Source organism: Botrytis byssoidea (genome assembly GCF_014898295.1).
Source record: "Botrytis byssoidea strain MUCL 94 chromosome Unknown BBYS_013, whole genome shotgun sequence".
Taxonomy (NCBI): domain Eukaryota; kingdom Fungi; phylum Ascomycota; class Leotiomycetes; order Helotiales; family Sclerotiniaceae; genus Botrytis; species Botrytis byssoidea.
In genome coordinates, this window is record NW_024065854.1 from 1,143,558 (window position 1) to 1,161,414 (window position 17,857).

A 17,857-nucleotide genomic window follows, 5' to 3' on the forward strand; every position below is an offset into this window, starting at 1 on the left:
ACCGATAGATTGGTTAAAGTACCAACTCGGATATAAATAACCGTCTACCGAACACTATTTTGCACCTGTACCTCGCTGACCACTTTTCTTCGTGGAGAACCTTTATGATTGTTGATTCAAATCCACTCTCTACCAAATATTCTCCCCCTATCAGAACGGATATGTCGGTCATTTCCAATCCTTCACAAATTGTGATTGCGATTTACAAAGCTTCTCCACATTCTGGAATGATATTATGCCCCAGCGCTCAGATACCGAGGTAAAACGAAACGCGACCATCGAGGCTTCGGGCGAGGCCACTCTCCATTTCTTCACATGCACCCTTTGAATGAATCTTGATCTACTTACAAACTTCACTCGCTGTCGGAATTAATTTGGCTTTGTTTATTCTATAGATCTTCATTGCGATTCATATTCTTCAAGTTTTATAGAGTATATCTTTTATCATTCCTTTTATACATTCCAAGGTTCGTAATCTCTCATCGCGAGCCGCTCAATGCCCAGCCTCCTAACCTTTGTTCGAAATTGAATAAGTACTGATTGTTATTTACTTTTTAGAGATCTAGTCCGACACCATGGCACCGACGGTACAAGATCCCGATACCTATGTGAAGACTATCCGAGCATCTCCTCCTCCCGGCTCACCCTACTCCCTTGCGATCCCGGGCAGTGCGCGCGAAGATCGCAGTGGTATTTACAGGCATTATCAATTCGTGGATAAGCCATTGCTCCAAACAATCGATCCAGAATGTTTGACCAGTCATGACTTTTTTGAGAAGGCTGCAAGAAAGAGACCAAATGCTAGATGTTTGGGCCATAGACCTTGGGATCCCGTTACAAAAACTTATGGTAACTATCAATGGATTACATATGCGAAGACGGCAGAGCGCAGAAAGAATTTTGGTGTAGGATTGGTAGAGCTTCATAAGAGGGCGGGAATCACAGATGATAAGTATGGTGTGGGTCTTTGGTGTCAAAATCGTCCAGAATGGCAAATTGTTGGTAAGAGATCTTGGAGTTTATTGCTACGTGCATCGTGCATTGCAGGGTGGGGGCTGACATGAGTTGTAGATTTGGGAGCGATGTCTCAATCCCTCTTCACGGTTTCCATTTACGATACTCTCGGACCGGATACAACGGAATATATCGTCAACCATGCGACGCTTGCTTGTGTTTGTACGACTCTACCACATATTCCGACGTTATTGAAGTTAGCGCCGAGAGTACCTACGTTGAAGCTCATTATTTGCCTTGATCGTTTGGATGAAGGAGAGCAGCCTGGAAACACAAAGAAAGCACTTTTGAATGCTCTTGCGGCTGAAGTTGGAATCGCTATTCATTATATTGGAGATGTTGAAGCCATTGGAGCTGCGTCCCCAAATTCCCCAATGAACCCACCTCGACCAGAAGACATCATTACAATCAATTATACCTCCGGAACAACTGGTAACCCCAAGGGTGTGGTTCTTACCCAGGCACACGCTGTTGCAGCCACTTCTATTTCGAGAATTGTGTCTGATCCATGGCCTAATGATGTCCTTTGTTCATACCTTCCATTGGCACACATTTACCAACGTCTTGCTGAGCACGGCTGTCTGGCTGTAGGATCTGCTATTGGTTATTTCCGTGGTGACATTCTCGGACTTGTCGACGACTTGAAGCTTCTTCGCCCAACAGCTTTCAACTCCGTTCCTCGTCTCTACAATCGATTCGGAGGCGCTATCAAAGCCGCTACTATCGATGCCCCAGGTATGAAAGGCACGATCGGTCGTCATATCATTAACACCAAGCTTGCATCGATGAAACTTCCACCTGGACAAGCTACCAATAAACACGCTCTCTATGATCGTATCTGGACTCCTAAATTAGCTAGTGCTTTTGGTCTTCAAAGAGCTCGTGGTATGGTAACTGGAAGTGCTCCAATTGATCCTGGTCTTCATCAATTCCTCCGTGCAGCCTTTGGTGCCAAGTTCATCCAAGGTTATGGTCTTACCGAAACTTACGCACACGGTCTTGTACAATACGATGATGATTACAGCACCGGTAATTGTGGAGGTGTAAGCCCGTCTAGTAAGTTGTTTCCACCCAATTCCTACTTCAAACTCGATTAACCTTTTTTCCCTCTCCACAGTGGAAGTATGCCTCGAATCCGTCCCCGACATGGAGTACCTCGCCACCGACACACCCAACCCCCGAGGTGAAATCCTCCTTCGAGGTACCGCCCGTTTCCGCGAATACTACCGCAACGAAGCCGAAACCTCCAAAGCAATCGATGCAGACGGCTGGTTCCACACCGGCGACATTGGAGAAGTCGACAGCATGGGCCGCTTCAAAATCATCGATCGTAGAAAGAACGTCCTCAAGCTCGCCCAGGGCGAGTACATCTCCCCCGAACGCATCGAAAACGTCTACCTCGCAAACTGCAATCTCCTCGCCCAAGCATATGTGCACGGAGACTCCACCCAAGCTTTCCTCGTCGCCATCTTTGGAGTCGATCCCGTGACGTTCGCGCCATGGGCAAGCAAGATCCTCGGCAGAGAAATCAAGAGTGACGATATTGCGGGCCTTAAAGAAGCGGGTAATGATAAGAGGGTGCGCATGCAACTTGTCAAGGTATTGGAGGGCGTGGGCAAGAAATCCAAGTTTAATAGCTATGAGAAGGTCAAGAATGTGTACTTGGATATCGAACCATTTACCATTGATAATGAACTCCTGACTCCGACGTAAGTTTTTTTTTCTTTTTTTCTTTCTTTTTTTTTCTTTCTTTTTTTCTTCTTTTTTTCTTCTTACTCCTTTTTGTCCTTCTCTCTCCTCCCACCCGAAGCAGAGAGACGAGAGATGAGAATTTCACACACATACATACACACACACAAACCCCATCCCCACCCACAAACACAAAAAACACAACTAACATCCCACCTCCCCCAAACCCAGACTCAAGCTCAAGCGTCCCCAAACGGCCAAGAAATTCAGAGAGCACATTGACACCATGTACGCCGAAGCATTGGCGGAGGAGAAACCGGTTGCGAAGTTGTAGATTGGATTTGAGGAGATTCGATTTGATTTTATTGGTTTGATTGGTTTTTAGATATGGGTTTTGAATTTGGTTGTTGTGAATTGTAGCTGGGTTGTAGGCTGTGGATTGATACATGGTTCTACTTTGCTCTTCCACCAACAAGCGCAGTGAGTGAGCGAGTGTATATTCACGCGTGTATGTATGGCGAAAGGAAAAATACACGAGAGCGTGAGGAGTCGAGGATAGATGCGAGGGGGCAGGAAGAATCAATCATCTATCATACCTCTTCTTGATTCCTGATTCTCGATTCCCGATCTTGAGGAGGGGGAATGGGAGTGGGAAAGAAAGCGCGAGATTCCCTAGAACTTATCTTTTATTTACATATATATATGGATGGATGGAGGTAGTATTAATAGTTGAACTTTTTTTTTTGATATACTTTTGTCTCTCTTTCTTGGTTCATTCCATCTTGTTAGTGAGATCTTGAGATTTTGAAATTCCAATACAAATGCCAATGTCAATAGTCGACGAAAAGAAGAAACCAATGCTCTAATCACTCCCTTCATATCGTGATGTCTGTTGAACAATTAATAGATTTCAATGCCGCTCATCTTTCGATCGCTCAAGCCTCACCCAGTCACTCACTCACTCACTCATTATCACAGGCCCATAAATCATACACAAGAAAATTTGTTTGTAATTATTAAAGACTGTTAAGACTCTAGGATGACGCTATCATCATCTAAATAAAAAAATGACTAAAAACGCTCAAATCTGCTTCAATTTTCTTGTGCCAAAAGTTAATCGTAATTGATCTTTCATTTAAGAAACAATGTACGAATACTATTTCCCAGCAAGTAAGCAATTTGAACTTTTTAGCGAGAAAGTAGCAAGCAGTTTTGATACCTATGAGCCCGTCTGAAGTTTTATACACACGAACTACCTAATTAATAACACAAGGGAATATTCGTAAAGAGCTACACATCCTGTAATTAATGTGCGCTTGTAAATTATTAGGTTTAAGTTTTAAGCCGACTTTTCGTGTTGTGTGGAGACACGCTGAAGTGAGACGACTAAAGAAGCATGAGTTAGCGCTTTGTTCGTAAAATGACATAAGACTCGGGGTAATCCACTTACCAAAATCTTCCAGAGATCTTTGTTTTTGAGTCTTCTTTGGTGATTTACCATGCATGAGGTTATCAAAGCCAGAACTATCTTGAAGAAGATAATAGACTCCGCCCATGATACAGAAAACTCCAAAGGAGAAAATCCAAATCCGAACGACGGCAACGATTGAAGTTTGACCTCCTACAAACCAACCGAACAAGGTGAAAAATGTTGCGATGATATCAACAATGAGAATAGCTCCAGTCAATTGCCACGATGGGAGTGATGACCAAAAAGGACCATTGGCACGTGTGATGAAAATCAACCAATTCTCAGTAAGAGAGATCTCAAGGAAGACAACCTCGTCAAGAACACCAAAGTTTTGAACAATACCACCATCTTCACCTCGAGCAATCATGGTGGTGAGAGTAATCCAGGTGCCGACGGCGAGAACAAATCCAAGGAGAACGGACATGCCCCACAATTTTGGAAGGTTCCACTTAACCGGAGTTTTGGAGAATGGTGCATTATCATAAGCAATAGCAAGAGTTGCAACATCTGCAAAAATGGCGATGAAGACGACCAATTCAATGTTGAGAGATCTATTCAAGATGGCGATCCAGAGACCAAGGAAAATCTCAAGATGTATTGACAAAGCGATACGATAGACAACGTAGGCGTACATGCGATGGAAAATTTGTCGAGAAGTCTTAAGAGCGTCAATGATAGCACCCAGTCCAGGAGCTAAGAAGACGATATCCGCTGCCGAACGAGCGGCATCCGAAGCACCTTCTACAGCGATACCAGTATCGGCTTTTTTTAGTGACGGGGCATCGTTGACACCGTCTCCAGTCATAGCCACAAGATATCCACGCTGTTGAAGAATTTCCACAACATTGTATTTATGTTGGGGGAAAACTTCAGCAAATCCATCAGCAGCTTCGACGAAATCATAGACCTCAGAGCCAGGCATGTCTCCACCACCACCAAGACCAAGGCGTTCAGCATTGTAAACATTAGTGCCAAGCCCAAGCTGTCTCGAAGTTTCACGAGCGATACCAACAGCATCACCAGTCAACATCTTGATGGAAAGTCCGAGAGTCTTGGCCTCGTTAATGGTACGAGCGGTATCATGACGTGGTGGATCAGAGCAAGGCATAATACCCAAAATCTCCCATTGACCCTCACCACGCTTTCGTGCAACACCCAGAGAACGGAAACCACGAGTGGCAAATTCGGCAACTTTGTTCTTGTAGGCTTGATCGATTTCTTCAGGAATTGGGTGGTCTTCCTCAACAGTCTTTAAAACGAAGAGTGGAGCTCCCTTGACACAAATGATCTTTTCTCCTTGAGGCGACTCGACGACAGCTTGAACTTTCTTGGAAACGGGATCGAAAGGATGAAACTCGAGAACTTTGTACTTGGACAAGACGGACTTGGCGCGTGGATAGTAACGAAGAGATTTCAAGAAAGCCTTGTCAATGGCATCAATACCCTTCTTCTTTCTTGAAGCAGCAAGACAAGCAGTCAACATAAGATCATCGGGTTCTACGCCTGGAACAGTGAATGGTTCGGCGAGAGAGAGCTTGTTTTTGGTCAATGTACCAGTCTTATCCGAGCAAAGAATTTCAACACCTGCAAGTGATTCAATAGCAGACAGTTTCTGGACGATAGCTTTCTTCTTGGCCAAATAGGCGGCACCAACTGCCATAGTAGTAGTGACAACAGCTGGGAGACCGACAGGGACACCAATGATCGTGATGGCTAGAGTATATTCGAGGATAAGAACGATTGGGTTCGATCGATAGAATGATGAGATCCAGACAACCAAGTTGGTGAAAATGACCAGGATCAAAAGAACCGTACCAATACCGTTCAACACTTCAGTAAAATGACCAGTTCCTGCGGAAGCTTGATTGACCAAAGCTGCTGCACGTCCAACAAATGTATGATCTCCAGTGGCAGTAATGACCATGAAAGCTTCACCACGCTTGACACCAGAAGATGCATAACATGTATCGCCCTTATGTTTATCAACAGCAAGAGACTCTCCAGTGATGGCAGATTGATCGACTTGAAGGAAAGAATCATCGGTAACGATACGACCATCGGCAGGAATAATGGTACCCTGTGAGAAGATGATTAGTCTTCGTCTGGAGATTTGAGTAAAAAAATTGAACTTACTTCTTCAATTTGTAGAATGTCACCAGGGACAACTTCAGGAGCTTCAATCTCATAGAGACGACCATCACGAAGAACAACAGCTTTCAAGGCAAGAGTCTTTTTCAGTTCATCGACAATGGAACCTGCTTGGTACTCTTGAACGAAACCGACGGTGGCATTGAGGAGGAGAAGTGCACAAATGACACCAAAATCGACCCAATCTTGAAGACCAGCAGCAAGAACAGCAGCAGCCTATCGAAAAATGGTTCAATTAGTACAAATCTTTGAGTATCATGGATTTGGAAGGATTGCGGAGTTACTCCACCCGGCCGTTTCGAATTGACGGCCACGACCTTCAACACTAGATGATCTGTGGAGAATCCATGTAGATCTCGAAAGCGCGAAATAGTGGGGTGCGGAGGATTTAAGAATGATGGTCAGAACTTTGTATAGACGTACCTCCATAACGAATTGAATGGGACCGATAAAGTACCCCAGGAACTTGAGAAATAAATTTTCTTTCTCTTCCTTCATTTGATTCAAACCCCATTTCTTACGACGAGCTTGCACCTCGGAATCAGTAAGACCAATGCGAGTATCTGTTTGAAGTAAATCTTCGGGGACAGGACGTTCTTGAGCAGGGCCATTTTCTTCTTCGGCCTCTTCATCTTCAGCATGACCATCTTGAGATTCGAGTTCATCGATCAATGCATCCATATCCTCATCTTCCTCTTCCTCTTCCTCATGCTTGATGGCGTCAGCAGGAGTGTGTTGCACACCACCATTCTTCTCATCGAATTGACCCGGTTCAATATTGGTTCTTAGGTGATTTGGAGGTGTATCGGATGAGTGATTGCTCGATTCGGCACCTGTTGTTCCATGAATATCAAGATCATGCTGACCCGCCAGATGTGCCATGACGACAACGGGTGGGAAATGAAAGTGGCAGATAAATCACTTTATTTGGTTGATGTAAGTTTTGTTGTTGATGTTAATGAGTAAAGTAAGGAACAAATTCTGTGGGAATCAACGACGCGACCTCGTCGAGTATGGAAAAGAATTTCGATGATTGGGATACCTTTAATGATTAAGGAGTTGTTAAATTACTTTATTAAAGAAGAAGAGGAATAAGAGGATGGGGTAAGTTGATGTCGGAATGTTTGTGTAGTGGAAGAGGAAGAAGAAAAAACAGTAGAAGAAGAATTGGGTCGGAAGAGAGAGAGAGGAGAGGAGAGGAAAAAAGTCAAGTTCGGATAGCAAGGTGAATTAGAATTAACGAATTGGTGAGAGGGAAAAAAAAAGAATTTAATTCAGAAGGTCCGAATAGGTTAAATTTGTTGATTGTGGAAGGAACGACCAGCGAAAAGGGTGAGAAGGGTGAGAAGGGTGAGAAGGGTGAGGTGAGTGAAGTGAGTGAAAAGAGTGAAGAGTGAAGATTGAAGTGACACCACTTTTTGGTCGATGAGCTGAGGTTCAGAGAGAGGGAGAGAGAGAGAGAGAGAGAGAGAGTGAGTGAGCGACAACTTCCAAATGAAATATGAGATATGACGCTAGGCGACGCCTCTATTATCACCAGTAATCTTCAATTGTCTTTTTTCCCTTTTCCCTTTTCCCTTTTCTATTTCTTTTCTTCTTCCTGATATGTGTAGGTAGTAGGTATTGGACAATTTCCTTTTATCCTCTGATTGTGCTGTCATTTCATCTGTCGAATGTATATCTTCTTATCAACTCTTGTCAACTCTATCAATCGTCTTCCATATCGTATTGACACCAATACTATCCAACAATTGATTCTCGTACATCTACTCAATCACTTTCTACCTCTCGATATCCATTTCCTCGCACATACACATCATCCCGCACAAGATGCAGCTATCTCACAACACCCCTACCCATATCACATCATTTATTTACTTTCCCCTCATTGTTTTGTCTTGAAGCACGTTCCACCCCCAGATTACATGGTATGGCATTGGCATCCGTTCTGTGCCCAGTCAGCGAAAAGAGATGGCACACAGAAGGAAAGCCCGACAAATCAAAATGGAGGAGAGGAAAATGTGAGGGATATCTACCTAGGTATTCCAAGGATTATTACTTGCTTGTGTTGGCGTTGGCGTTGGCGTTGGCCGCCTTATCAAATGGAATCCTATCGTTACATAGATACCTACCTAGTAGGTAGGAGGTAGTAGGTATCTACTAGGATAGATTCAACCGGTCGATAAAGCAAATGAACCGTCTCTATCTCGTTTCAACAACATATCAGGTAGGTATTTGAGTCGTGACGTCGATTTAATTCTTCACGATAATACTTCTTTCCTAATACAGGAGCTTCTGATATCATCCATAAGTGACATCACCTGACGTTGATGAACTACTACCCACCTATTAACGGGAGCTTTCTTTTCAAGGATTTCTTAGTACCTGGTGCACTTACTAGCTGAGTAGATCACGGCACTTTGAAGAAGAAAAAGCTCCACTACCCAAAAGCGAGTAACCAATTGACCCAACTATAATATAAAACCAACACTTTTGCCGGTATATAGGCAGCTCGCCGCTCGAACCAAAGAATCCTCCGTCGGATCTGCTGGCTTGCGGGGGAATGTGGGTAATGGTCATTTGTGTATTAATATAAGACTGACCGACCAAGGCCAGACCAGACTATTTCATCTAAAACCTCTATGTGAGTATCCTTCCTTACTTGGAACAAATCAATCGAAAATCTCAATATCGAGATTGACATCAATACAGTACTCACGTATGTATACTTCTTATCGCTCTTTCATCAAGTACTCAAGGAGACGATACAATACCTGCCAAGTGGTAACCTCAATGATTACACCATAACATAGCATGTGCACAATTAGGTACACATTGGCTCAAGAGATTCAAGTACCTAGGAAAATTACTACAGCGGCGAGACCGAGTATCAAGTGGGTGATGATTGAAATTACCTTGTGTTTCCATGCCTAGGTACCTACCTAGGTAAAGATTACATTCTTCACAATTCAACAAACAATCAACAATCAACAATCAACAATCAACAATTCATTCCGCAGATACAAATCCATAGAAACAATCAATCCAATCGAATTCGAAACAAAAATCTACCCACACAAGTCAAGTGATGAGTGGGTAGGTATTAGGGTAGTAGGTAGTTAACGAGAACCCCGAATTATATATTCATTTAGCCTTTCATACATAATCTTTTCGATGCTTTTCCCTCTTCCTTTCCATCTCCTTTCCTACTTCCTCTCCTTCACCCAACACCATCTCATCTCCTCACATCATTCCATTTACCCACCAACTCACTCAGTTAGCCAGGTAATTGTATATGAGGTATTTACATCTCGTCCGTCGTACAACTTCTATCTGTGGGTAATGGCACTTTAGGTATACATACCTAGTACTATAATAATCCATAGCGATAACGGGAAAATAGAATTGAATAGAATATTTGTGTAACTGATCACGAATTTGATTTACTATTTGTATGTGTACCGTATATGTAAGTGGGTATCGAAGTAAGTAGGAGGGGGTGTAGGTTACTACTAGACCGTGTGTTGAAGAATTGAAATCGTAAGTAGATTAGGGTAGGAGTAAAGCTTGATATATTATCACTCTTCTTTCCTTCTTTCTTCTTTCTTCTTTCTTCTTTCCTTGCATTAAATTCCAATATAAGATATACTAGAATCTTACAAATATGTAGAAAATTCTTAATATTTTTATGCTAGCTATAAAATTTAATCATTTCTAAATAGTTCAATTATCAGTTACTTAAAAAATTACAATTATATTATTGTTAGCACCTATAATTAATAAGGTGCTAATTTATATTAAAATAGAAAACTATATTTTATAATAATATCATAAGCTCTTTTCTTTTATCAAGCTTATAGGATAGTTTTATTAAGATTCTTAAGCTCTATCTCTATTCTATATAATTATTATTAGTCTTACAATAACCTTTATATTGATAATTTTAATCAATATATTGAAACTCAATATTTTAAATCTTGTATTGTTAATGAGGGAATTCATTGTTTTTATTAAGGATGTTCAGCATTTTTAGATAATGCTATATATTTTTCTTAATCATATAGCACGTCAACATGGATTGTCTCTTTGATGTGGTGCGATGTAAACTAATGTTCACGTTTTCGTTATTAAAATTGATATTCACTATATTCGAAGTACTAAAGTGCCCGCTCATCAAATCACAAATCTTGTGGTTTGGGCGTAGTCATGTAGTGATTGTGGCTCTTGGATCAAGTTTGACAGATATAAGTGTCAGTTCTCGGTATCAAGTTAGATGAATGAGGTAAATGAGCCGAGAATTGTGATATAGAGTGGTGTTATTAATGAGTTCGATATGAAAATAAGGCGGGTGGATAGGGTTGAATAAGTAGATAACAAGTGAGCAAGGGATGATGATTTCACGCTTTGGATTTTCCACAAGCTCCTGCGTCCTACATCTTCATTCCACTGTTACCCAACCTTTTATCTCAGGAGTCGCTGCGGTCTCTCTTTATGATGGTTACGCAGCGAATTGGAAATCCATCCATTGGTCTGCTAACGACGTAAACACCAAATTCCTACTACTACTACCACGCAAGAATTATGCTCTCGATGATGGACCTCTCCAGCCCAGAACGTTTGTCGATACCTCTGAAGCAATTACCAAGTAGCCTATCAGGGTTATTTTGATCAATAAGTTTATTCAAAAGTATCAAGACCATGGTTTTATCTACGCAAAGCTTACCTCTCCAGCATCTCTTCATACCTCCTCTCCATCCGTCCCTTATGGTGGCTGATATAGAAATATCGATGAATAAAAGGCTAGGAAGATCCCGTTTGAGCAATACCTTTTGGAATAGGAATGGCCTATTCCTTTCCAAACTTACTGGAACTCTATAATGTATATAGCTTGGTTTGAAACCTTTCATCAAAATATTCCAGCTCCCTCTTTACTTGAGTACACAGACTTTCCATTTGAACGGGACTCAAGATGGGAGGGCGATGGAGAGTGGGAGGGTGTTAGTCATGTATTTCACTTTCGTCACAACTAATTTGTACGAGATCATATACATAATTACAAAATCATCGAGGGTAAGCATTCAAGGATAAACTTAGCACTTTTTACAAACCTCAAAACCTTATCTCGATATCCATTCTAGAAAGCCTGACGCATGAGATAGCTTGAGAGGTGCTAATTTGATCTATGCACCTCATGATTTGTGCAATCTTATCGAAAGAGGATCTCTCGGGGATGGCCCCAAATACTAAATGGTAGTTCGGGACCGAAGTTTTGACATCCCCTATCGGCATTACGAATTTACGGCGGTAGTCCTCCTATTATATAACATATTGCGATTCAGCTTTTTTGGCACATCAATTTCAAACTTTACCCAAGAGTTTACTCGTTTCGATTTTAATTCGTCCAAAAACTCATATCTGTTTGAATATTGGGCTCAATTAGAACATACAATATAAAGCCAAAAAATATTTCATTTTACAACTTAAGTGAGCCAATGAATGACAAATGTAAATAAACTCAACACAAAACTATATTTTCCCGCTGCCTAAGTAGACAAGGATACTACGAAGAGGAACTGCCAAGGCAGTATTTTGTAACAGTTCGTTTGTTCGAGTTTTGAGTATGCCATGCATGGCAGAGGTTTGACTTTACCGTCTCAAGAATGTCCCCCAACCTGGAGGATAGTGACCTCCCGACTCTTTTTGTCTATCAGAAACGAGATTCTATCACCTTGAGAGGTCCTGATCTCGTACTGTGGCGGTTTCGACCCTCTGAATTTCGTAAAGTTCATATCACCTGCTCGATCGGCGGCCTGTCTAGGAGAAAGTCTCTCCTCCCGGACCAACCTACGAAAATCGACAAATTTTTCGGACGCTGGACCATTTTTGCCTCCCACATTTGGCAAATCCTTTGCTTGAATCCACGTCCAGGGCTCTCTATTGTCAATCTCCTTGATTCTACCCTTCATTTCCATTAGACCTTTGTTGAAAAGTTTCTTTTCTGCAGCACTCATTTTGTTCCATGAATCGAATTTGCTAAATTGATCCGCTTGTAATTTGAATCGTTTAAAGGAGTGTACCGTGCCAATCTTGCTAGGCATAACTGGTTTACCGCCTGCCGCGCGTAGTTTCTCTGCACCAGCGAGCAGCTGTTCGAGCGTCTCACTAACTGACTTGAAAACCTTATTTGCACCCCGAGATAGACCCCTGCTGACCATATTTCCTATACCGCCAAAAATAACATCGCTACCAACACTCTGAAAATCAGGGATTCTCCCTGCGGCAACGTCGTATACAGCACCAGTTCCAACATCGGATGCAACAGCAACAGCCAGATCCACGCCGACTTCGATTGCCACCGAGGCACCGTCTGTGAGAATACCTGCCAGAACACTAAGTGCAAACCCGACTATAGCTTGGGCCAGATTTCGCCAGGTAATCTGGATACCAAATATGCTAAAGTGACCTGAAGGGTCGATGCGGTTGATTGGATCACCATAACAATAGGCGTAGGAATTTATATCGCCGGAAGTGAATGGGCTCCAAGAGTCTGGACTATGGAAGCGCATCAGGACGGGATTATACACGCGATATCCGTTTCCGAGATGATACCAGCCAGTAACGGGGTCTCGCCACTGTCCGTTCCAACCGATAGCAGACTGGGTGTTGCTGAAACCGTATGGGGTATAGACTTGGTTGTAGATTTGAGAGGGTTCACTTGTTTCCAGCCAGGCAAGAACAGATTGGTGATTGTTGGTAGTCCAGAGCTGGGTGGATATCTCGTTACCCTCCTGGTGTATTTGACCCCAGGTTTGGTCTCCGCTAGATACATAGCTAATATTAGCACCGCCGCTCGTAGCAGCAACTAGTATCTCCCCTCGGTAATGTAGATGATAATCTGGTTTGCCAGGTACTTTCTGAGTAAGCAATCTACCATGAGAGTCGTAGTAGTACTGACACAAGATCGTCTGGTCTTTGTTGCGTACAGCTTTCAAGGTACCAGAAGTGTCATACTCCAGAGTCTGGCCTTGTTCATCCTGGGTCAAACATCCATTGTCATCATACTCAAGCTTAACCTGTGGCTTCTCATCGGGGTGCGTGTTTGAAATAAGAATTAGTTGGCAGGGGTCGTTATCAGAGTATGTGTAGCGAGCAATGTTCTGACTGTGATCTTGGAAGTGGGTAGTGACCTGCTTCAGACCACCAACTTCTGCGAATGTGTACTCCTGATGGAGCACTTTACGTCCATGTTCATCAATTGGAAGCTCGGTTCCTTGAACTTCATAGTCAAACAATCGGCCCATATTGTCATACTGGAAGTTTTCTTGTCGGATCGTGTTTCCACTATCGTCTTTCAATTCACGGATTTGGACTCTATTTTCCGTATCATATTTCACCTGGCTTAAGACATAAAGCACAGTCGGGCCTTGGAAGACTGTACGCGTGGTCTCACGCCCAAAATCATCGTAATCCAAGACTGTCATTAGACTCGTATCCTTCTTGTTATCGTGTACGATACTTTGTGCAAGGCGGTTCGCATCGCCGTATTTGAGTGTGACTGTTATTGGTCCTTGTGAGAGCTGTTCAAGTCTTCCATAATCATCATAATTTAGTACTTGGTCTTGGCCGTGAACATCGGTATAGTTTTGGAGTTTACCATTCATGGAGTAAGAATATTTAGCCGAAAGCTGCGTCTCCAATCCTTGACCAATAGTTATGCTTTCGGACTTTAACAAGCCCGATGGCAGATAATCCAACTCCTCTGTACAGTATGGATTTGTGCTTTCCCGTACTTCAGCTGTTTTTGGGTCGTACTGATAACTGCACGGATCATCACTGGTTAACATATCCTTCAGAGCATAGTTCAAAGCTTTCTCATAGTCCAAATGAATTTTGTCGTTCTTAGGAGTCGTGATATCGCTAGGCTGAGGCGAGCTACCTTCATAGGATAGGAAAGTTTGACGATTAGCTATTTGCCGACTTTTTACACGGCTTAGCCCGTCGAAAGACTGTTGGCCTAGAAAGATACCTGATACCTGGATAGATTCAGGGAGAGGATCAGTAGTATGAGCTGCGTACTGGGTATTTCCGAAACGATTATCCTGCCAGGTTGTATGGCTCACACGATTAAAGCAATCGTAGGTGTACTTCCTGGTATTGTGAAGACTGTCTTTCTCTTCAATTGTTCTCCCTAGACCATCATTGGTGTAGGTAACATTGCTATACATGCTACCATTTCTATTAAAAAGTGCTCTCTGGATAAGATAATCTTGAGACTCGAAGGAGGCCTTCTTTTGTCCTTGGGCCTTGATTCCCTCCGTGTAAGTCTGCTCAATTGGATCTGTCACTGCCAAAGTAATAACGCCGTTACTATCAGTCACCTTGCACACATATCCCCATTCATCATATTCATATTCATGACTGGCGGACTGTTTCTTGGGCCCGTCCGACGCCCTTAACCAGTCGATATCCGTCATTCTAATGCATTGTCCAAGTGCGTTGTAACTTCTCTCCTGTACAGTGCGGAAGGTTCCTGTGTAGGCATCAAGCTTCCATTCTCCGTCATCGTCTTGCCTCTCTACTTGGCAAACTCTCTGCAAACCGTCGGTGGTAGATCGGGTCTTCACTCCCTTGGCATCAGTTACAGTGAGACTGCAACCTGCTGTATCACCCAAAAAGGCATATTCATGAATCTCTGTTGCTTCATATACAGTGCCTGGAGAAGTTGTAGTATTGATTTGTCGACCAATCTGATCGTATGTAAATTGAGTCTCAATGCCGGCTTCATCTACATGGCTCATAATTCGTCCTTCAGCCATAGAAAAATTTGTTTTGCTTTTCACTTGGAAATTATCGAAGCTCTGAAGCTGCGTTGTCTCACTAAATCGATTGGCTTCGTACTGGTAGGTCCAGGATTGCACCATAGGACTTTTATCATACAACATTGACGTCTGCTGCTTATAACGGCCATGATCTCTTTCGTCTACCTGGCTAACATATGTCCTGTTGATACTGCAGTTACATGGGCCGTTATCCGCGAAAGATTGAGACTGTTGGAGTAGAACAAAGGAGGGGTTTGGCGCACCCTGAGCTGTAGGAAGCTCTCTATAGGTGTGGCGTGTAGTCCGCACAGGAGCCTGGCCAGGCTTTTTGGGAGGGGTGATAGTTTGCTCTTTTAAATAGCGTTGAAAACCATGAGGGTCAGCAGGACATTTACTCGTCTCCCCATTTGGCAGATAATAAGCACGCGTTGTCTTGACGCCATCTATCTGAGTGTCCGAAGTAGGGTTGCCCCATTCGTCAAACTCATGAGAAGTTATCTCATCCCGAAACAACAATGGGTTAGCCAAATCACAGTATGTTGTTTTAACGCTTTTTGGTAGTTGGAACTGTGGTGGCTGATGCACTAGTGCAACATTTGGTTTGACATAGTATTCAACTGTTTGCGTAATCTGCTTTCCATTTAGGTCTTGCTTAGTCTCAACGATCAAGTGAAATTTGTTGTAGGTATATTTGGTCTTTTGACCACCATCGACGGATACCGTAGCAGTGTATGTGTAGTTGTCTCTCACGCGGTAGAGATTGTCCTCGCCATATTTCCAATGATCAACGGCTCCGTACCCGAGGAAGTTGTTAGTGCCGTAGTCGTAGAGCGTTTTGATAGCAGGCTGTTGGTTTCCAGGCTTGATGATGTGCTGTCTGACAACTGGAATGGACTCATAGGGGCCTCCTGGTGGCACTTTAAACCCAGATGAATTATATGTGACCTCTTCCACCAAACCCAATGGACTGCGGATGTTGGACAGACAAATGAGCGGCCCATAAGCAATGTAAGCAAACTTCCATTTTACACCATCTGTCAAAGGCAGCCAAAACTCCTGTAGCTGACCTCCTCTGATTACTGCAGTGAAGGTAGAGGGGCTTGCAGCCCCTGGAGAATGAACAATCTCCACGTGCGGATCTCGATAGTTGATCTGTAGCAAAATCTCGTCGCCATCTTGTACTTTGTTCAGTCTTGGTTGGCCATTAATTGGAATCCAGACAAGAGTCAATGCGCGCCCATTGGCTGCGTAAATTTTGACTGGGACATTCGTGTTATAGACATTGTGAGCGTTGGAAAGAAGTTCAATTTTTCCATCCTTGTGGATAATCTCGAAATCGGAACCTTTCTGCTGAAACTTGAAGCTTTTCAGCTTTTGGTCCTCGACAAGTAGACCTCCACTGTTGGAGACCTGGTAGTGTTCTCCAGTAGAGAGTATAAGGCTACGTGGTGCAATGTGCTGGTACTGAGAAAGATTCAATGACCAACCCTTGCCGAAGCCAATGTTTGCAGTGTTCAAGGGGCTAAACCGAAGAGATAGCTTGAATGGTGCACAATTACGGGCTTTGGCCGGGGCCTCATACAAGGCGATGGAGGAGGTATATTGTCCGGTTCGAGCATCAACACCTTCTTGGACAAAGCTTCCAAAGTTGACTCCCTGTGAGTACAGTGTGTTTTCGCTGCTTGGCATTGTTTACCGCTTTTCTATACTCGAGGTTTGGAAAAGTGTGTGTTTCAATATCGATTTTAGTAGAGCAATTTTTCCATTCTTGAGGTAGACTTTAAAGTAATGCTGGGGTGTGACTTTAATTCTTAATAGTTAATTCAGCTGAAGATAATGCACACGTTGAGAAGAGCGACATCTCAATTTACCTCATTCGAACTTCACGACATCACGGACACATAGCACAGCTATACACAATCAGTGGCATTGGCATCCTGGTGAGATGACATTTCGTTATTTTCAACTCTCCCATTGGCAACGATAAAGCCTCCAACCACCCTAATATTTTTACTGGCTTAAAGATCAATGCGAGACCAGTCTAATACTACAGTTTTAGCTGCAAAAGTTTTTAGTACGCCTCAAAGTGTATGGAAACTATTTTGTGGAGCATGAATTCGAGCAGGCAGTACCAAGACTTTCCTCACTTATATCAAGTTAACTAAACGGCTTGTCTTTTTAAAGCTTTCAATCACCTTACGAGTATGTTTCATATCGGCGGCGCCATTTGCGCCTTCCGACGCCTCTAAAAGTTACACCTCTACTTTAAAGTCATCCATTTAGCGTCAGTCAGCCGCTAGATCTGTATTTTAACATTTAGCTAGATCCCTGACGCCGCATCGCAGTTTAAAAAATAAAGCTTCAAATGCATCAAATATCGAGATATCGTGCAGATCACTGAGGAGTGGCTGGCTGACAGTATTAAAGTTTTCGTTAGCTCGCTTACACTACAGAACATTACCTGAACTACCAGCTCTTTTACGTCCATAAAATGCCATGCATTTAACTTTTTCTGGGATGGTTTTGCATCTGGTTCCTCCAAAATTTCGTATTTATGCGGAGTGCTACGGAGATTTCCATCCCCAACGCAAGGGCCTAGTCAATCTGTGCATTTTAGAAATCAAGTAATACAAAATTTGCCATTTGTCGGGTGCTTGTGTAGTGTATCACTTCACATGGTGGAGCAGAAAGATGATCAATTTTCTGATTCTATCGG

General features: G+C 42.9%; 3 protein-coding genes across 3 annotated transcripts; 1 reads left to right on the forward strand and 2 right to left on the reverse strand.

The window, feature by feature from the left end:
- The first annotated feature begins 119 nt into the window (after positions 1-119).
- On the forward strand, positions 120-3,533 carry EAE97_007143 (uncharacterized protein). The gene is made up of 5 exons (XM_038877657.1): positions 120-467; positions 559-1,002; positions 1,072-2,070; positions 2,132-2,723; positions 2,935-3,533. The coding sequence occupies exons 2-5, from the start codon at positions 576-578 to the stop codon at positions 3,035-3,037; spliced, it is 2,121 nt and encodes a 706-aa protein (XP_038731847.1). The 5' UTR covers positions 120-467; positions 559-575; the 3' UTR covers positions 3,038-3,533.
- Positions 3,534-4,042: 509 nt separating this feature from the next.
- Positions 4,043-7,204, reverse strand: EAE97_007144 (uncharacterized protein; the record flags this gene model as incomplete). The annotated part of the gene is made up of 4 exons (XM_038877658.1): positions 4,043-4,089; positions 4,154-6,251; positions 6,308-6,538; positions 6,746-7,204. 4 exons carry the CDS (start codon positions 7,202-7,204, stop codon positions 4,043-4,045), a joined length of 2,835 nt encoding a protein of 944 aa, XP_038731848.1.
- Positions 7,205-11,976: 4,772 nt separating this feature from the next.
- EAE97_007145 (uncharacterized protein) lies at positions 11,977-16,830 on the reverse strand (the record flags this gene model as incomplete). Its single annotated transcript, XM_038877659.1, has 1 exon — positions 11,977-16,830. One exon carries the CDS (start codon positions 16,828-16,830, stop codon positions 11,977-11,979), a length of 4,854 nt encoding a protein of 1,617 aa, XP_038731849.1.
- Positions 16,831-17,857: the final 1,027 nt, after the last annotated feature.